A 20,614-nucleotide genomic window follows, 5' to 3' on the forward strand; every position below is an offset into this window, starting at 1 on the left:
ACTGGCCCTAACAGATGTTATCACTGATCACAAGGTACGTAAACTGGCCCTAACTGTATGTTATCACTGATCACAAGGTACGTAAACTGGCCCTAACAGATGTTATCACTGATCACAAGGTACGTAAACTGGCCCTAACAGATGTTATCACTGATCACAAGGTACGTAAACTGGCCCTAACTGTATGTTATCACTGATCACAAGGTACGTAAACTGGCCCTAACTGTATGTTATCACTGATCACAAGGTACGTAAACTGGCCCTAACTGTATGTTATCACTGATCACAAGGTACGTAAACTGGCCCTAACTGTATGTTATCACTGATCACAAGGTACGTAAACTGGCCCTAACAGATGTTATCACTGATCACAAGGTACGTAAACTGGCCCTAACTGTATGTTATCACTGATCACAAGGTACGTAAACTGGCCCTAACTGTATGTTATCACTGATCACAAGGTACGTAAACTGGCCCTAACTATGTTATCACTGATCACAAGGTACGTAAACTGGCCCTAACAGTATGTTATCACTGATCACAAGGTACGTAAACTGGCCCTAACTGTATGTTATCACTGATCACAAGGTACGTAAACTGGCCCTAACAGATGTTATCACTGATCACAAGGTACGTAAACTGGCCCTAACAGATGTTATCACTGATCACAAGGTACGTAAACTGGCCCTAACTGTATGTTATCACTGATCACAAGGTACGTAAACTGGCCCTAACTGTATGTTATCACTGATCACAAGGTACGTAAACTGGCCCTAACAGATGTTATCACTGATCACAAGGTACGTAAACTGGCCCTAACTGTATGTTATCACTGATCACAAGGTACGTAAACTGGCCCTAACATGTATGTTATCACTGATCACAAGGTACGTAAACTGGCCCTAACTGTATGTTATCACTGATCACAAGGTACGTAAACTGGCCCTAACTGTATGTTATCACTGATCACAAGGTACGTAAATTGGCCCTAACAGATGTTATCACTGATCACAAGGTACGTAAACTGGCCCTAACTGTATGTTATCACTGATCACAAGGTACGTAAACTGGCCCTAACTGTATGTTATCACTGATCACAAGGTACGTAAACTGGCCCTAACTGTATGTTATCACTGATCACAAGGTACGTAAACTGGCCCTAACTGTATGTTATCACTGATCACAAGGTACGTAAATTGGCCCTAACTGTATGTTATCACTGATCACAAGGTACGTAAACTGGCCCTAACTGTATGTTATCACTGATCACAAGGTACGTAAATTGGCCCTAACTGTATGTTATCACTGATCACAAGGTACGTAAACTGGCCCTAACTGTATGTTATCCCTGATCACAAGGTACGTAAACTGGCCCTAACTGTATGTTATCACTGATCACAAGGTACGTAAACTGGCCCTAACTGTATGTTATCACTGATCACAAGGTACGTAAACTGGCCCTAACTGTATGTTATCACTGATCACAAGGTACGTAAACTGGCCCTAACTGTATGTTATCACTGATCACAAGGTACGTAAACTGGCCCTAACTGTATGTTATCACTGATCACAAGGTACGTAAACTGGCCCTAACTGTATGTTATCACTGATCACAAGGTACGTAAACTGGCCCTAACTGTATGTTATCACTGATCACAAGGTACGTAAACTGGCCCTAACAGATGTTATCACTGATCACAAGGTACGTAAACTGGCCCTAACTGTATGTTATCACTGATCACAAGGTACGTAAACTGGCCCTAACAGATGTTATCACTGATCACAAGGTACGTAAACTGGCCCTAACTGTATGTTATCACTGATCACAAGGTACGTAAACTGGCCCTAACTGTATGTTATCACTGATCACAAGGTACGTAAACTGGCCCTAACAGATGTTATCACTGATCACAAGGTACGTAAACTGGCCCTAACTGTATGTTATCACTGATCACAAGGTACGTAAACTGGCCCTAACAGATGTTATCACTGATCACAAGGTACGTAAACTGGCCCTAACATGTATGTTATCACTGATCACAAGGTACGTAAACTGGCCCTAACTGTATGTTATCACTGATCACAAGGTACGTAAACTGGCCCTAACAGTATGTTATCACTGATCACAAGGTACGTAAACTGGCCCTAACAGATGTTATCACTGATCACAAGGTACGTAAACTGGCCCTAACAGATGTTATCACTGATCACAAGGTACGTAAACTGGCCCTAACTGTATGTTATCACTGATCACAAGGTACGTAAACTGGCCCTAACAGTATGTTATCACTGATCACAAGGTACGTAAACTGGCCCTAACTGTATGTTATCACTGATCACAAGGTACGTAAACTGGCCCTAACAGATGTTATCACTGATCACAAGGTACGTAAACTGGCCCTAACAGTATGTTATCACTGATCACAAGGTACGTAAACTGGCCCTAACTGTATGTTATCACTGATCACAAGGTACGTAAACTGGCCCTAACTGTATGTTATCACTGATCACAAGGTACGTAAACTGGCCCTAACAGATGTTATCACTGATCACAAGGTACGTAAACTGGCCCTAACTGTATGTTATCACTGATCACAAGGTACGTAAACTGGCCCTAACAGATGTTATCACTGATCACAAGGTACGTAAACTGGCCCTAACTGTATGTTATCACTGATCACAAGGTACGTAAACTGGCCCTAACTGTATATTATCACTGATCACAAGGTACATAAATTGGCCCTAACATGTATGTTATCACTGATCACAAGGTACGTAAACTGGCCCTAACTGGATGTTATCACTGATCACAAGGTACGTAAACTGGCCCTAACTGTATGTTATCACTGATCACAAGGTACGTAAACTGGCCCTAACTGTATGTTATCACTGATCACAAGGTACGTAAACTGGCCCTAACTGTATGTTATCACTGATCACAAGGTACGTAAACTGGCCCTAACAGTATGTTATCACTGATCACAAGGTACGTAAACTGGCCCTAACAGTATGTTATCACTGATCACAAGGTACGTAAACTGGCCCTAACTGTATGTTATCACTGATCACAAGGTACGTAAACTGGCCCTAACTGTATGTTATCACTGATCACAAGGTACGTAAACTGGCCCTAACTGTATGTTATCACTGATCACAAGGTACGTAAACTGGCCCTAACAGATGTTATCACTGATCACAAGGTACGTAAACTGGCCCTAACAGTATGTTATCACTGATCACAAGGTACGTAAACTGGCCCTAACTGTATGTTATCACTGATCACAAGGTACGTAAACTGGCCCTAACTGTATGTTATCACTGATCACAAGGTACGTAAACTGGCCCTAACAGTATGTTATCACTGATCACAAGGTACGTAAACTGGCCCTAACTGTATGTTATCACTGATCACAAGGTACGTAAACTGGCCCTAACAGATGTTATCACTGATCACAAGGTACGTAAACTGGCCCTAACTGTATGTTATCACTGATCACAAGGTACGTAAACTGGCCCTAACAGATGTTATCACTGATCACAAGGTACAGTAAACTGGCCCTAACAGATGTTATCACTGATCACAAGGTACGTAAACTGGCCCTAACTGTATGTTATCACTGATCACAAGGTACGTAAACTGGTCCTAACAGATGTTATCACTGATCACAAGGTACGTAAACTGCCCCTAACTGTATGTTATCACTGATCACAAGGTACGTAAACTGGCCCTAACTGTATGTTATCACTGATCACAAGGTACGTAAACTGGCCCTAACAGATGTTATCACTGATCACAAGGTACGTAAACTGGCCCTAACTGTATGTTATCACTGATCACAAGGTACGTAAACTGGCCCTAACTGTATGTTATCACTGATCACAAGGTACGTAAACTGGCCCTAACTGTATGTTATCACTGATCACAAGGTACGTAAACTGGCCCTAACAGATGTTATCACTGATCACAAGGTACGTAAACTGGCCCTAACTGTATGTTATCACTGATCACAAGGTACGTAAACTGGCCCTAACAGATGTTATCACTGATCACAAGGTACGTAAACTGGCCCTAACTGTATGTTATCACTGATCACAAGGTACGTAAACTGGCCCTAACAGATGTTATCACTGATCACAAGGTACGTAAACTGGCCCTAACAGATGTTATCACTGATCACAAGGTACGTAAACTGGCCCTAACAGATGTTATCACTGATCACAAGGTACGTAAACTGGCCCTAACAGATGTTATCACTGATCACAAGGTACGTAAACTGGCCCTAACAGATGTTATCACTGATCACAAGGTACGTAAACTGGCCCTAACTGTATGTTATCACTGATCACAAGGTACGTAAACTGGCCCTAACTGTATGTTATCACTGATCACAAGGTACGTAAACTGGCCCTAACTGTATGTTATCACTGATCACAAGGTACGTAAACTGGCCCTAACTGTATGTTATCACTGATCACAAGGTACGTAAACTGGCCCTAACAGATGTTATCACTGATCACAAGGTACGTAAACTGGTCCTAACAGATGTTATCACTGATCACAAGGTATGTAAACTGGCCCTAACTGTATGTTATCACTGATCACAAGGTACGTAAACTGGCCCTAAATGTATGTTATCACTGATCACAAGGTACGTAAACTGGCCCTAACTGTATGTTATCACTGATCACAAGGTACGTAAACTGGCCCTAACAGATGTTATCACTGATCACAAGGTACGTAAACTGGCCCTAACTGTATGTTATCACTGATCACAAGGTACGTAAACTGGCCCTAACAGATGTTATCACTGATCACAAGGTACGTAAACTGGCCCTAAATGTATGTTATCACTGATCACAAGGTACGTAAACTGGCCCTAACTGTATGTTATCACTGATCACAAGGTACGTAAATTGGCCCTAACTGTATGTTATCACTGATCACAAGGTACGTAAACTGGCCCTAACAGATGTTATCACTGATCACAAGGTATGTAAACTGGCCCTAACTGTATGTTATCACTGATCACAAGGTACGTAAACTGGCCCGAACTGTATGTTATCACTGATCACAAGGTACGTAAACTGGCCCTAACAGATGTTATCACTGATCACAAGGTACGTAAACTGGCCCTAACTGTATGTTATCACTGATCACAAGGTACGTAAACTGGCCCTAACAGATGTTATCACTGATCACAAGGTACGTAAACTGGCCCTAACTGTATGTTATCACTGATCACAAGGTACGTAAACTGGCCCTAACAGATGTTATCACTGATCACAAGGTACGTAAACTGGCCCTAACTGTATGTTATCACTGATCACAAGGTACGTAAACTGGCCCTAACTGTATGTTATCACTGATCACAAGGTACGTAAACTGGCCCTAACAGATGTTATCACTGATCACAAGGTACGTAAACTGGCCCTAACAGATGTTATCACTGATCACAAGGTACGTAAACTGGCCCTAACAGATGTTATCACTGATCACAAGGTACGTAAACTGGCCCTAACAGATGTTATCACTGATCACAAGGTACGTAAACTGGCCCTAACTGTATGTTATCACTGATCACAAGGTACGTAAACTGGCCCTAACAGATGTTATCACTGATCACAAGGTACGTAAACTGGCCCTAACTGTATGTTATCACTGATCACAAGGTACGTAAACTGGCCCTAACTGTATGTTATCACTGATCACAAGGTACGTAAACTGGCCCTAACAGATGTTATCACTGATCACAAGGTACGTAAACTGGCCCTAACTGTATGTTATCACTGATCACAAGGTACGTAAACTGGCCCTAACAGATGTTATCACTGATCACAAGGTACGTAAACTGGCCCTAACAGATGTTATCACTGATCACAAGGTACGTAAACTGGCCCTAACAGATGTTATCACTGATCACAAGGTACGTAAACTGGCCCTAACTGTATGTTATCACTGATCACAAGGTACGTAAACTGGCCCTAACAGATGTTATCACTGATCACAAGGTACGTAAACTGGCCCTAACTGTATGTTATCACTGATCACAAGGTACGTAAACTGGCCCTAACTGTATGTTATCACTGATCACAAGGTACGTAAATTGGCCCTAACAGATGTTATCACTGATCACAAGGTACGTAAACTGGCCCTAACTGTATGTTATCACTGATCACAAGGTACGTAAACTGGCCCTAACAGATGTTATCACTGATCACAAGGTACGTAAACTGGCCCTAATCACAGATTGTTAACCCCTCATCATTCCTGATGTGAAAATTCATACAGAGGTGACATAGGTAACACAATGTTATGGTGTCTAATCAAGTCCGTCCAGCTGTATTAGTGTATACCAAATGGGAGGTTGATGTGGGATATGATCATCAATACAATTGACTCCACATTTTGAAATAGTAGTTCTATATCTTTCAGTCCAGATGTATAAGTATGTAAGGCCATTGGGAAGATGACCTACATGGATTGTTGTTTTGGTAACCGTTTTCCATCTGAAGTTGACAAGAGATTGAGTGTACCTCACATTGTCTTGGTAACCATTTCCCCTCTAGTCAGTTTAGCTGTATAAATAATGTATAAAGCTATCGGGAAGTTGACACGAGATGGACTGCCTCTCACCTTGTTTTGGTAACCATTTACACTCTAGTCAGCTTAGCTGTATAAATGTGTAAAGCCATTGGGAAATTGACATGAGATGGACTGATCACCTTATGTTCTTTTGGTAACAATTTTCTGTCTAGCCAGTTTAGCTATATAAATGTGTAGAGCTATTGGGAAGTTGACATGAAATGAACGGACATCCTCATCTTGTGGAGTCTTTGCCATTTATCATGTAGCTAAGCTAGTGTCAGTTGCTTGTTCTGTTGATCTATCTTCTGTACTTTAATTAACAATAACCAACAGAAAATAACTATACAGACAGTTTGGGGTACTATTCTTTGCAGTATTAAAACAGTCTTGTCAAGGATTCATTAAGATGTTACAGTCCACCCAGACAAAACTAACACCTTCTAGACTGGTCCATCTATAATGATGGTGGGGACCAGACTTTGGGTCTGTAAGTGCTGCTATGTTGATCGTTCTGTGGGATGTTATTTCAGCCGTTGTTGTTGTATATAAAGATTTTCTGATTTATGGCAAGTCCTGAGAAATCTAAACAGAAAATATTTATCAGCAAAACAACTATCATGACAACATTGTCATGTAACTTATGTATTAGAAGGCTATCCTAACTTATATAGACGAGTTGTGTGACGTATGTATTAGAAGGCTACACTAACGTAAACAGACAAGTTGTGTGACGTATGTATTAGAAGGCTACACTAACCTATACAGACAAGTTGTACGTGTGACGTATGTATTAGAAGGCTACCCTAACGTATACAGACAAGTTGTACGTGTGACGTATGTATTAGAAGGCTATCCTAACTTATATAGACGAGTTGTGTGACGTATGTATTAGAAGGCTACACTAACGTAAACAGACAAGTTGTGTGACGTATGTATTAGAAGGCTACACTAACCTATACAGACAAGTTGTACGTGTGACGTATGTATTAGAAGGCTACCCTAACGTATACAGACAAGTTGTACGTGTGACGTATGTATTAGAAGGCTACCCTAACATATACAGACAAGTTGTGTGACGTATGTATTAGAAGGCTACCCTAACATATACAGACAAGTTGTACGTGTGACGTATGTATTAGAAGGCTACCCTAACGTATACAGACAAGTTGTGTGACGTATGTATTAGAAGGCTACCCTAACCTATACAGACAAGTTGTACGTGTGACGTATGTATTAGAAAGCTACCCTAACATATACAGACAAGTTGTACGTGTGACGTATGTATTAGAAGGCTACCCTAACATATACAGACAAGTTGTACGTGTGACGTATGTATTAGAAGGCTACCCTAACATATACAGACAAGTTGTGTGACGTATGTATTAGAAGGCTACCCTAACATATACAGACAAGTTGTATGTGTGACGTATGTATTAGAAGGCTACCCTAACATATACAGACAAGTTGTGTGACGTATGTATTAGAAGGCTACCCTAACATATACAGACAAGTTGTACGTGTGACGTATGTATTAGAAGGCTACCCTAACATATACAGACAAGTTGTGTGATGTATGTATTAGAAGGCTACCCTAACATATACAGACAAGTTGTACGTGTGACGTATGTATTAGAAGGCTACCCTAACATATACAGACAAGTTGTGTGACGTATGTATTAGAAGGCTACCCTAACCTATACAGACAAGTTGTACGTGTGACGTATGTATTAGAAAGCTACCCTAACATATACAGACAAGTTGTACGTGTGACGTATGTATTAGAAGGCTACCCTAACATATACAGACAAGTTGTGTGACGTATGTATTAGAAGGCTACCCTAACATATACAGACAAGTTGTGTGACGTATGTATTAGAAGGCTACCCTAACATATAGACAAGTTGTACGTGTGACGTATGTATTAGAAGGCTACCCTAACATATACAGACAAGTTGTACGTGTGACGTATGTATTAGAAGGCTACCCTAACATATACAGACAAGTTGTGTGACGTATGTATTAGAAGGCTACCCTAACATATACAGACAAGTTGTATGTGTGACGTATGTATTAGAAGGCTACCCTAACATATACAGACAAGTTGTGTGACGTATGTATTAGAAGGCTACCCTAACATATACAGACAAGTTGTACGTGTGACGTATGTATTAGAAGGCTACCCTAACATATACAGGCAAGTTGTGTGATGTATGTATTAGAAGGCTACCCTAACATATACAGACAAGTTGTACGTGTGACGTATGTATTAGAAGGCTACCCTAACATATACAGACAAGTTGTGTGACGTATGTATTAGAAGGCTACCCTAACATATACAGACAAGTTGTGTGATGTATGTATTAGAAGGCTACCCTAACATATACAGACAAGTTGTATATGTGACGTATGTATTAGAAGGCTACCCTAACGTATACAGACAAGTTGTACGTGTGACGTATGTATTAGAAGGCTACCCTAACATATACAGACAAGTTGTGTGATGTATGTATTAGAAGGCTACCCTAACATATACAGACAAGTTGTGTGACGTATGTATTAGAAGGCTACCCTAACATATACAGACAAGTTGTACGTGTGACGTATGTATTAGAAGGCTACCCTAACATATACAGACAAGTTGTACGTGTGACGTATGTATTAGAAGGCTACCCTAACATATACAGACAAGTTGTGTGACGTATGTATTAGAAGGCTACCCTAACATATACAGACAAGTTGTACGTGTGACGTATGTATTAGAAGGCTACCCTAACATATACAGACAAGTTGTGTGACGTATGTATTAAAAAGCTACCCTAACATATACAGACAAGTTGTACGTGTGACGTATGTATTAGAAGGCTACCCTAACATATACAGACAAGTTGTACGTGTGACGTATGTATTATAAGGCTACCCTAACGTATACAGACAAGTTGTATGTGTGACGTATGTATTAGAAGGCTACCCTAACATATACGGACAGCTTTTGTGATTTATGTATAGCTTGGCCATATGATATGGTACAGCTACGTTCTCTATGAAGGTTCAATGACAGAACTGTACATTTATTAAACATTTACAGCCACTGTGATGTGTAAAAGGAAGGATATCTAGCTTCTTAAATCTTGCCCATGACATTTCTAGTCCTTAAAAAATTGAAACACAAGTAAAAAAATATCCTTGGAAACCATAAGTCTGGGCACTTTAAAAGCAGTTCATGTCAGTCATCATCAGGCTGATTGGTTCTTTATTTTCAATGCTTCTGCTTTTGATTACAGACTGTAGAAGAAAAGTGTTGCTCTCCAAATACACATCAGTCCCACAACAAAACCAGTCATTGCTTTTTGTTTTTGTAATAGTAATTCTACACTGTCAACTTGTTTCCTTCCAGCTAGTTGATGCCATTTTCTTTGTTGCTCAAGAATAATTTTTTTTCCCTTAAACTAATGTAGGCGATAAAATGAACAGCTCTGATTAAGAGCCAGGTAGTTCAGCGAGTGCTATTTTCTGACTAAAGAAAACAATGATTTGTAAAGTGAATCAAAGGTAGCATTATTGATATGGTGGAAAATGTAAAAGAAACAAATGTTGCTTGTTATGATGTGGGATCATGTGATCTGTATTAGGGAGCACAAATTCTTAAATGGCGACACCATGTCAAACACTGAAAACAGATTATAGGATATGAAACACTCATAAAATACTATCTCCTGGCCAAGAAAACCCCCCATTATACCTAGGTTTGAGTACATCTCTTAAGAGTTACCCCCCCTGAGAGCCCCGATACATGACAGCTAGAGCACCACAATATTATATATTATAAGGGAATAACTCCTTTTATGTAAATAAAAAGAGAAACACTAATATGTGTTGTACATACATTATTTTTATCTTTTATCTATTTTTTTTTTTTTAAATAGCTGAAGGTATTCTAGTGTAGCAGGCCAGGTTTTAATTGTAAATACTGTACATAGTTGTATGGTCGCCTTCTAGCTTCCGGCTAGGGGGAATTTCCCTTTAGCTCAGTCGGTAGAGCGGTGGACCAGTAAGCCGAGGGTCGCGGGTTCGATCCTGGCTGGCTGCACACTACTACTCCTTGAACTTTTACACTGATAAAATTATGCACATAACCAGGTCTTGATGAATTTTCCATTCAATATCTATAATGAGTTTGATTCATTTATTCCAGGAGCTGCTTAGAAATAAAGAAATAAATGATATGTTGAAAACTCAATGTAGGTTGGTTGTGTGTAGAATTCAAAGTACTATATGCCCAGCAGTAACATAAATAACTCATATACCTTCAATAACCTTATACTCAATGTTGAGTGCTTCAGGTCAGGGCACCACTCCCTAACTAAAGCGTACCATATTCCCCTTACATGGTTGTACAAATGGTTTTGCTACTTTGATTGATAAAACTGTATGGCCCTCTGTTTAAAAATCTGACTTGTTTTGTGTCCATATAGATAACTATAATTGTGACCCAGCTAACACTGTAGGAGAGAGGGATCAGTACATGTTTGCTGGTTTTTAGACAATGGACCATTTTATGCCATCCTTTCGTGTACATTTAGTTTTTTTTTATATCTTGGAAAACGAAAGGAAATGGAAATCTAGTTAAGGTTGTAATGTATTGTAGAAGATTTGTTGGTGTGGCGTGTCATTGAGGCTGGTATGATCAATAACTTACAGGCATACCGCGGGATAACAATGTATTTTTATCATACAAGTCTTTTGTCAGCCCTCTACATCAGCCACTTCCTGTTCCTGTTTGTGCGCTAAAAGGTGATATATTATCCCGCACTCCCACTTATAGATCAGAAAGTTTTGTTATGTGGGTTGTTTTCCTCGTCCTTTTTCATAAGTAAGAACAGTTTATACCAAACTATTACTACTTATGAAGAACTGTTGTGAGTAATTAATTAGCTTTGGTTGCCAGTACAGGAAAATTGTTTTATTTTGACTAGAGTTTTCGCCCAATGTACTGACATGTCAAGGAACAGTTAAACATAAAACAAAGCTGTTCTTGCTAGTGTATTATTAGTTCTTTTCCATTAAAACTTGAAGTGAGAGAGTGTTTGACTTTCAGTCTATAAGCATTCATCAGATAAAGCTCGGAATAACAGGTAGAGGTGACTGCTTCAGATATTGTTATCCACCTACCAGGTATCACATCAGGATCACATATGTATGATAATGGTTACCATTGGTCAGAATCATCGTTGTTAGGTCAGAATCAAATTTTCCTTCAGAATTTCTCATCACATTTAAGGAAATAATCATATATACCTATTTTTTCAGAAGTTTCGTCTGATCAGTGATATATCTGTTGTTTCAGCTGGTGTTGGTGGACCTTAGACACTGTGAAGAAAAAACAACATGTGAGGAGTGTACTGGTTCTCCGGACCCTGTGTGTGGCTGGTGTGTCATGGAGAACAGGTATAGTTGCTATCTTGGTTCTCACGACCCTGTGTATACTTGTTAGAGGACAGGTATACTATGTTTGGTGTTTTACTGTCCTGGTTTTCACGACCCTGTGTATACTTGTTAGAGGACAGGTATAATATGTTTGGTGTGATGCTATCCTGGTTCTCACGACCCTGTGTATAACTGTTAGAGGACAGGTATACTATGTTTGGTGTTTTACTGTCCTGGTTTTCACGACCCTGTGTATACTTGTTAGAGGACAGGTATACTATGTTTGGTGTTTTACTGTCCTGGTTTTCACGACCCTGTGTATACTTGTTAGAGGACAGGTATACTATGTTTGGTGTTTTACTGTCCTGGTTTTCACGACCCTGTGTATACTTGTTAGAGGACAGGTATAATATGTTTGGTGTGATGCTATCCTGGTTCTCACGACCCTGTGTATACTTGTTAGAGGACAGGTATAATATGTTTGGTGTGCTAAATTTCTGGGACTTGAATATGCACAGTAAAACTGTGTAACATAATTTCTGGATATCACAGGTTTGGACTATATAGAAAATGTTGTCTTTGAAATTTAAATCCAGGTCTGTTTTATTGCAGTTTCTGGAATACACAGGATTCAGTTTACACAGGGTACACCATACTTCAGTTACACAGGGTACAACATACTTCAGTTACATAGGGTACAACATACTTCAGTTACACAGGGTACAACATACTTCAGTTACACAGGGTACAACATACTTCAGTTACATAGGGTACAACATACTTCAGTTACACAGGGTACAACATACTTCAGTTACACAGGGTACAACATACTTCAGTTACATATGGTACAACATACTTGTATACTTGCAGGTGACTTACAAGTCAATTCATCAGTTTAAGCTTTATTCAGTAGAGTGTAGGAGTGGAAGCATTGCACTTCAAAAATCTGGTCTAGACTAGAGTTAGTAAAATATTTATATGATGGTGAGTGTGTGGTGTTATCTTTTACTCCTGTTTCTTTTAAAGACATTAAAATGCCTTTGAATTTGCAAGATGTGGAGATGTTAACACATTGGTGTATTGAAGGGAAGCAACTGTTGTACACCTCAGCTGTTGGCTGGGTTTGACTCTCCCGAGCTATGTCTGTGTCTGTTACTATAGATATATTATCTGTTTATCAGATTTATATTTTGGATATGAAAGGTTTACTTCTAGAATTTAAATGTAAGTGAAAACAATATCAGTCAGCTGAAATATATGGTTAAGCAGATTGCTATCATCAGATATTCAAAATTTATCACAATCATCCATCAAAACCTCATGGCACTAAACCATTGTACCTAGTAGTAACCAAAGGAGACCAGAGAAGTATTCCGAATAGCATTTATACATCACCAAGTTACCATTTAACCATAGTTACTAGTAATCAAGGTTACCACTGGTAACCAACAGAGATGTGAGGAGTATTCCGAATAGCATTTATTCATCACCAAGTTACCATTTAACGGTGGTAACCAGTGGTTACCAAAGGAGACCAAGAGTAAGCCATATAACATTTATACATCACCAAAATTACCGTTTAAAGGTGGTAACCATTGGTTACCAAAGGAGACCAAGAGTAAGCCATATATCATTTATACATCACCAAAATTACCGTTTAACGGCGGTAACCAGTGGTTACCAAAGGAGACCAAGAGTAAGCCATATAACATTTATACATCACCAAAATTACCGTTTAAAGGTGGTAACCAGTGGTTACCAAAGGAGACCAAGAGTAAGCCATATAACATTTATACATCACCAAAATTACCGTTTAAAGGTGGTAACCAGTGGTTACCAAAGGAGACCAAGAGTAAGCCATATATCATTTATACATCCGTGACTAATAAACTGTGGTAGTCCTTCCTATAGGTTACTTACTATTTACACCATGGTAGCCTGTGGTAACCAATGGAAACAAGGGGTAAGTCTATAATGTCTACACTTTACACTTGGTTTGGTTTTGTCTTTTTATCAACATTGATGCAGGAAAGTAAGTCCCTGTTTAATATTCAATGTTTTAGGAAATTATGACTTTGAATTCAAATAAAAATGTTTGCAGAGAATGTCCTGCTTGCTGTTGTGAAGTACATGTACCTCATGTTACATGCTGACTAGATATTCCCGCTGACATTAAATGCTGTATCTTTGGCCTTTTACAGATGTCTGGAGCAGACCAGCTGCCCCTCCTCTGCAGTCTACCCTCACTGGTTACCTGCCAAACAGGGAGCATGTGCAAAAATGGTAGAAGTCCAACCCCACATCCTCAGTTATGAAAAACTGGATTCTGACATGGAAAAACAACAGGTAACATGTCTGGGAGATGATGAGAAGAATATCTGGCACTTAACACAGTAAAAACAGCCCAGCCTTAACGGCTCTGTAGAAATTAATCTCTTGAATATTACCTTATATTATAAACTCTCTAGGGATGCGGTGGGTGTCATTATCTATTGAGAAATCAGGTTTTATCGTGGAACTAATCAAATCATTTTCCCAACCAGTCCTCATTTACTCTTTTTGTTACATCAACTCTTTATTGAGATATATTATATGGGACTTATTGGCAGTAAACTGTATTAAAGTAGACCATGTGTAAAAACATGTAAAATGTTACTGGTAATTCAAAGTCAGTTAATCAATGTAATTATTGGAATATCGGTATGGGAAACTAAAGTGTGAAGGGTATATGGCACAGGATTCAAAATGTGTGACTTTTTAGTCCACCATCATCAAATGGTGAGCTGTTCAAATTACCCTTTGTCCATTGTCTGTTTGTCAATAGTCCTTGACAGTTGTTATCATTATTTCTTGAGAAGTACTTGCTGGATCTTCCTCAAAAGATATGTTCCCCTTGGTCCCTAATTTTGAGACTGATTGGAAAACAACATGGCCGACAGGCAGCTATTTTGAATTTTGACAGTTAAACTTTGTTATTGGTATTCCTCAGAAAGTTCTCCATGGATCTTTCTCAAATTGTATGTTCTGGTCTCTACAGTTCTGTACATTGAGTTTTGATATTGATCGGATAACAAAATGGCCAACATGTAACCATTTTAAATTTAGGCTGTTGAAGTTTGTTCTACTTGGAATTCTCAACCTTTATATGAAGGTTCCCCTTGGGTTTCAGATGTGCTTATTAAATTTTGATCAGAAGAGAAAATGGCAGGCATGTGACCATTTTAGACAATTAAAAATTAATCTGAGAGTTCTTTATTGATTTATCATGTGGTACTAGTGGAATCCTTTTTTTCCAATGATTAAGAGGAAAATAGGAAAGATGAGAAAAGTAGACAAATGAACAGCTTTACATATCCCAAATGAAGATTATTAATTGGTGGGCACAAGATCCCTCTATAATCGCTTGTTGTTTTTGTTTTTAATGATAACTGCGTGACTGCATGAATTGGGAGTATGACGATGATATAGATATTTAAGTGTGAGATATTTTGGACCCTGGGAGAGGGAGTATGAAGATGATATAGATACATGTATTATAAGATATTTTGTTTACAGATAACCTTTAGACTGAAGGAGATCATGTTAAGCCCAAGAGACACAGACAACATTGAACTGTTGTGTTTCTTCTCTGGCCAAGACACCATGTCCAAGACGGCGGCACAGATTAACGGGGAGACGGTAACTTGCCCATTACCGTCGCGCCCGAAGTTCCCAGTACTTCCCGAGGGTAAGGGTGAGTAGTGTGCTGGGCCGTCCTCGCTTTAACCTGCTTTAAACTGGTCAACTTATTAATATACGTGTAAGTTGTCTCACACATGAATTATGATGGAAAAGGTTGTATTTATATGCCTTTCTGATATTGGATTTTGATATTGTTTCTGGTAAAGACAGTGACAGAAAGAAAGATACAAAAATGATTTTTGGAAATTCAAACAATTCTCATGATAGAAATTGTATCTGTTGAATTTTTAAAGTATAATTAAAAAGATAAATTCTATGAATGTCTGAGACTGCGAGCACAATCAATGGAATGGTATGTTATATAGGAGTGAACCTCCAGGAGTGTTAAGTAAAGCTTTGAAAATGTCGCCTTTTTCAACCTGTAAGTTTTATTCAATGTTGAAGGGTTCCTTTGTACTTTTTCAAAGCTTTGCAATGCTCTGATGCTTTTAGAAGTTTACTGTACATGCAATATTGATTAAAAACTTTTCATAACACTTTTGAAATTCAGATAACCCTTAATTTGGAGACATTTTTGGGAACGATATGAACTGGTCCCTTAACAGGTGATCTTGTAATACAGGTGGTCTCATAATACAGGTGGATCTTATAATACAGGTGGTCTCATAATACAGGTGGTCTCATAATACATGTATATTTCAAATGATATTACTGCAAAGAGGGTTTAAAATTTGATCTTTTAACATTTGTGTTGCCTCCAATTGACCAGAAAGATAATAGATAAAAAAAAGACAATTTGAGCCTGTTGATTGAGTCATTGTGTAATCATATTACCAATATTTGTACAGTAGACTTACATTAACAAAACAATTTATATCGTTTGGATATATGCTGTTATTAATACATGGTCTAAAATTCACCAACACAATGCCACCTCATCAACTAACTTTTTCTATACATCACGGTAAGGTGAGCACAACTCTCATTTGTTTTCACCTCCATGGGAACTAAATCTCATATCCATGGATCAGGTTTTTCCTGGAATGGGATTTTTATCACTGGTGATGTGATATTTGGTCAGACATCCGGGGGCAGAGTAATCTAGTTTGAGGCAGGGTTACAGTATATTGCTGTCCCTACTTAGGAAACATATACATAGCTATATTATCATATATGTAATAATGGGAACCTGGTCGTCAGTGTTGATCTGCATGGCGTTTGTTGGTGAATTTTGAGACCAATTTGGTTGTGGAGACAAGTGCCCTATACATAAGGTACAGCCAGGGTTCTTTAGTATACTGTAGTATACAGGGTGGGACTAGAATCTCTAGCTGCCAATACAATTCTCTCTAGCTTACTAAACTTGTCTTCTTTACTAATTTCTCTTACAGACATATTAGTAGACATTTTGATAGTAGTCTTGCCTATAAAACATCCGTGTACTAGAGGTTCTTTACACGTGTAATAGTAAACATGGCATGTCTGAATTTAGTCATTTACAGATCACACTAACATTATATAATTACGACCTCACCCTGACATGTAACCTTTAACCTTTAACCTTTAACATGTAAATAAAGTTTCCTGAGACTTGGTATGGTAGGAGAATCTCTAGACCAGATTTGTATCCTGGTAATGCATTTTATAGGTAGGAACTAACAAAAGTTTCAAGGAAAAAAATTGTATGCTTAATCATGATTACATTCTGATGGGGAATGAAATACATTTTGTATTTTACACTGAAATGATATTTGTTAAAAACACTTTTGAATGTAAGCATTCCAAGCTAACACTTTATTATCACATGTTGATGTTACTACCATTTGTTTGCTTTGTCTATAAATATGCTTTGATTAAACCATCCTAACTGTCTAATATGCTTTGATTAAACCGCCCTAACTGCCTTCTAACCTGCCTAGGGTGCGGACTCCTATTAACACTAGGTGTGTGGATTATAACTCTGGGACCTTGGTTCCCTGTAGATCATAGCTAGATGCTTTACTCATCGCTCTAAAACCCATGAGGACAAAAAAGCCCAGTATCACTACGGAGAGGAGGCTAACAATACTTTACTAACGTCTGAATTATTCCATATTTTACATGTTGTAGTATTGCCAGTGTCCTGTAGGTCACTGAGGCTGCAGAAATATGATGTAATATTCTGTTCACACAAGGACCTTAATGAACTGTTAAGTGCAGAGAAGAGATGCATGAATATATTATATTGGTGCATTGAATTTTAATTAATTTAACTTGGGAGGGGTCTGCAGAAATATCATGGAATTGAAGGAAAATACATTATGTGTGATGTGTTCTATATTGGATAATATACATACACTATTGTATAATCCAGCACCATGTCTGGAAATAAGATCACCCATGTCTTTTATATTGGATATGATAATTACATACAAATACTATTTCATTGCCCTGCAATAAGCCTAGTCCTTTAAGGTTGAGTCAAAATCTGTGTGTTAGCCCCTGGGCTTGTTATATAATCAATATGGTATCAGAGCAAGTATACAATGCTGACCTTTGTACAAAACTTCACTGACCTTGATACAAAACTTGACTGACCTTGGTACAAAACTTTACTGACCTTGATACAAAACTTGACTGACCTTGATACAAAACTTCACTGGTCTTGATACAAAACTTCACTGGTCTTGATGATACAAAACTTTACTGATATATACAAAACTTTACTGACCTTGCTACAAAGCTTCACTGACCTTGATACAAATTTTACTGACCTTGATGATAAAAAACTTTACTGACCTTGATACAAAACTTTACTGACCTCAATACAAAACTTCACTGACCTTGATACAAAACTTATCTGACCTTGATACAAAACTTAACTGACCCTAATACAAAACTGGACTGACTTTGATACAAAACTTGACTAAACCTTAATACAAAACTTGACTGACCTTCATACAAAACTTCACTGACCTTAAAGCAAAACTTCACTGACCTTGATACAAAACTTCACTGACCTTGGTACAAAACTTTACTGACCTTGATACAAAACTTTACTGACCTTGGTACAAAACTTCACTGACTTTGAAACAAAACTTCACTGACCTTGCTACAAAACTTCACTGACCTTGGTACAAATTTTACTGACCTTCATGATACAAAACTTTACTGACCTTGATACAAAACCTTACAGACCTTAATACAAAACTTCACTGACCTTGGTATAAAACTTTACTGACCTTGGTACAAAACTTTTCTGACCTTGATACAAAACTTTACTGACCTTGATACAAGACTTCATTGACCTTGGTACAAAACTTCACTGACTTTGAAACAAAACTTTACTAACCTTGATACAAAACTTCTCTGACCTTGGTACTAAACTTCACTGACCTTGATACAAAACTTTACTGACCTTGCTACAAAACTCCAATGACCTTGGTACAAAATTTAACTGACTTTAAGGCAAAAAATATTTTAGTAAAAACTCAATAAAGAAACAATACCATAAAAATCTAGCCTTTAGATACCTTCCATTAGGAATTAATGAATCATTTTAGAGTGAATAAAATAAACTGAAGCCATGAATAATAGATAAGCATTTGTCTGCTTATCTTATAGTATCATTACAATGTAAGTAACCAGAAGTACTGTATGAAGTGGAGACAATGATCAGCAGGTTTATATATTTCACTCTGCCACCAGCCATATACATCATATGTTCTCTTAGTGCTACCAGACAGACTTAACACTATGTAATCATCATCAGTACACTCAAGTTCATTTCCTCTACAGAGGTTTATGTCATTTCCTTGTCTATCCATGAGTCTTTGAAACTTCAGTAACCTTACCCCTATGGTCTGTGCATCCTAAATACCCATCTGATCAGTGGCTGAACCTGTTATCTACCGGTATAAGAAATCCAGACAGTGTCATCTGTTCTGGAGAATGAAGGTGTCTGTCATCAACAATTCCAGACAAATTGATGTAAAACTATTTACCTGATGACATGTAATCACAGCCTGCAAGGAGATAAACAAAGAGCCTGGCTGATTCTGACTCAATATCATGTGAAGTGTTTGATGTGGATAGGTGGATCCCAATGGACAGGACCTTCCCAGCCTCCAGCTGTCTGGTGGTTCAATCTATTATATCTGAATCTATACATAAGGCCAGCATTGTACCCACAATGAGGAAAGTAATGGGTCAAAGTCAGGCTCACAAGGACAAAAATGTTGTACTTATCTAAATCATTAGGGGGTATTTAGGTGGAAGAAATGTAACTTATAACACATTAAATGTTGAACTTCAGTGTGGTTCATATTGATTTTTGTTTATAGTTTAGGTTGGGGTTATTGCAGTTAAAGAGTTTTGCCTATAATGGCATCATAAGTGCTTGCTAGCATTATTCAGAATCGGGAGATTAATTTTGGTCTAGTGCTAATAGGGGTTATTAAGGATTAATAGATAACATTTTGGTATTTAGAGGCGATAGAGGGTGTTGGGTGTTGAGGATTAATAGACACAGTCTGTAGAGGGGATGTTGGGTGTTGAGGATTAATAGACACAGTCTGTAGTGGGGATGTTGGGTGTTGAGGATTAATAGACACAGTCTGTAGTAGGGATGTTGGGTGTTGAGGATTAATAGACACAGTCTGTAGTGGGGATGTTGGGTGTTGAGGATTAATAGACACAGTCTGTAGTGGGGATGTTGGGTGTTGAGGATTAATAGACACAGTCTGTAGTGGGATGTTGGGTGTTGAGAATTAATAGACACAGTCTGTAGTGGGGATGTTGGGTGTTGAGGATTAATAGACACAGTCTGTAGTGGGGATGTTGGGTGTTGAGGATTAATAGACACAGTCTGTAGTAGGGATGTTGGGTGTTGAGGATTAATAGACACAGTCTGTAGTGGGGATGTTGGGTGTTGAGGATTAATAG

General features: G+C 38.4%; 1 protein-coding gene across 1 annotated transcript in view; it reads left to right on the forward strand.

Annotated features, from left to right (window-relative positions):
- The first annotated feature begins 4,127 nt into the window (after positions 1–4,127).
- LOC117331752 (hepatocyte growth factor receptor-like) overlaps positions 4,128–20,614 on the forward strand; it is a 56,376-nt gene continuing 39,889 nt past the window's right edge. Inside the window, exons 1-4 of the mRNA XM_033890628.1 lie at positions 4,128–4,139; positions 11,931–12,031; positions 14,212–14,356; positions 15,566–15,737. Of these exons, the coding sequence (XP_033746519.1) occupies positions 12,021–12,031; positions 14,212–14,356; positions 15,566–15,737 (328 nt within the window). The 5' untranslated portion in view covers positions 4,128–4,139; positions 11,931–12,020. The remainder of the gene's footprint in view (positions 4,140–11,930; positions 12,032–14,211; positions 14,357–15,565; positions 15,738–20,614) is intronic.

The sequence above is a fragment of the Pecten maximus genome, chromosome 7, assembly GCF_902652985.1.
Source record: "Pecten maximus chromosome 7, xPecMax1.1, whole genome shotgun sequence".
Lineage (NCBI taxonomy): Eukaryota > Metazoa > Mollusca > Bivalvia > Pectinida > Pectinidae > Pecten > Pecten maximus.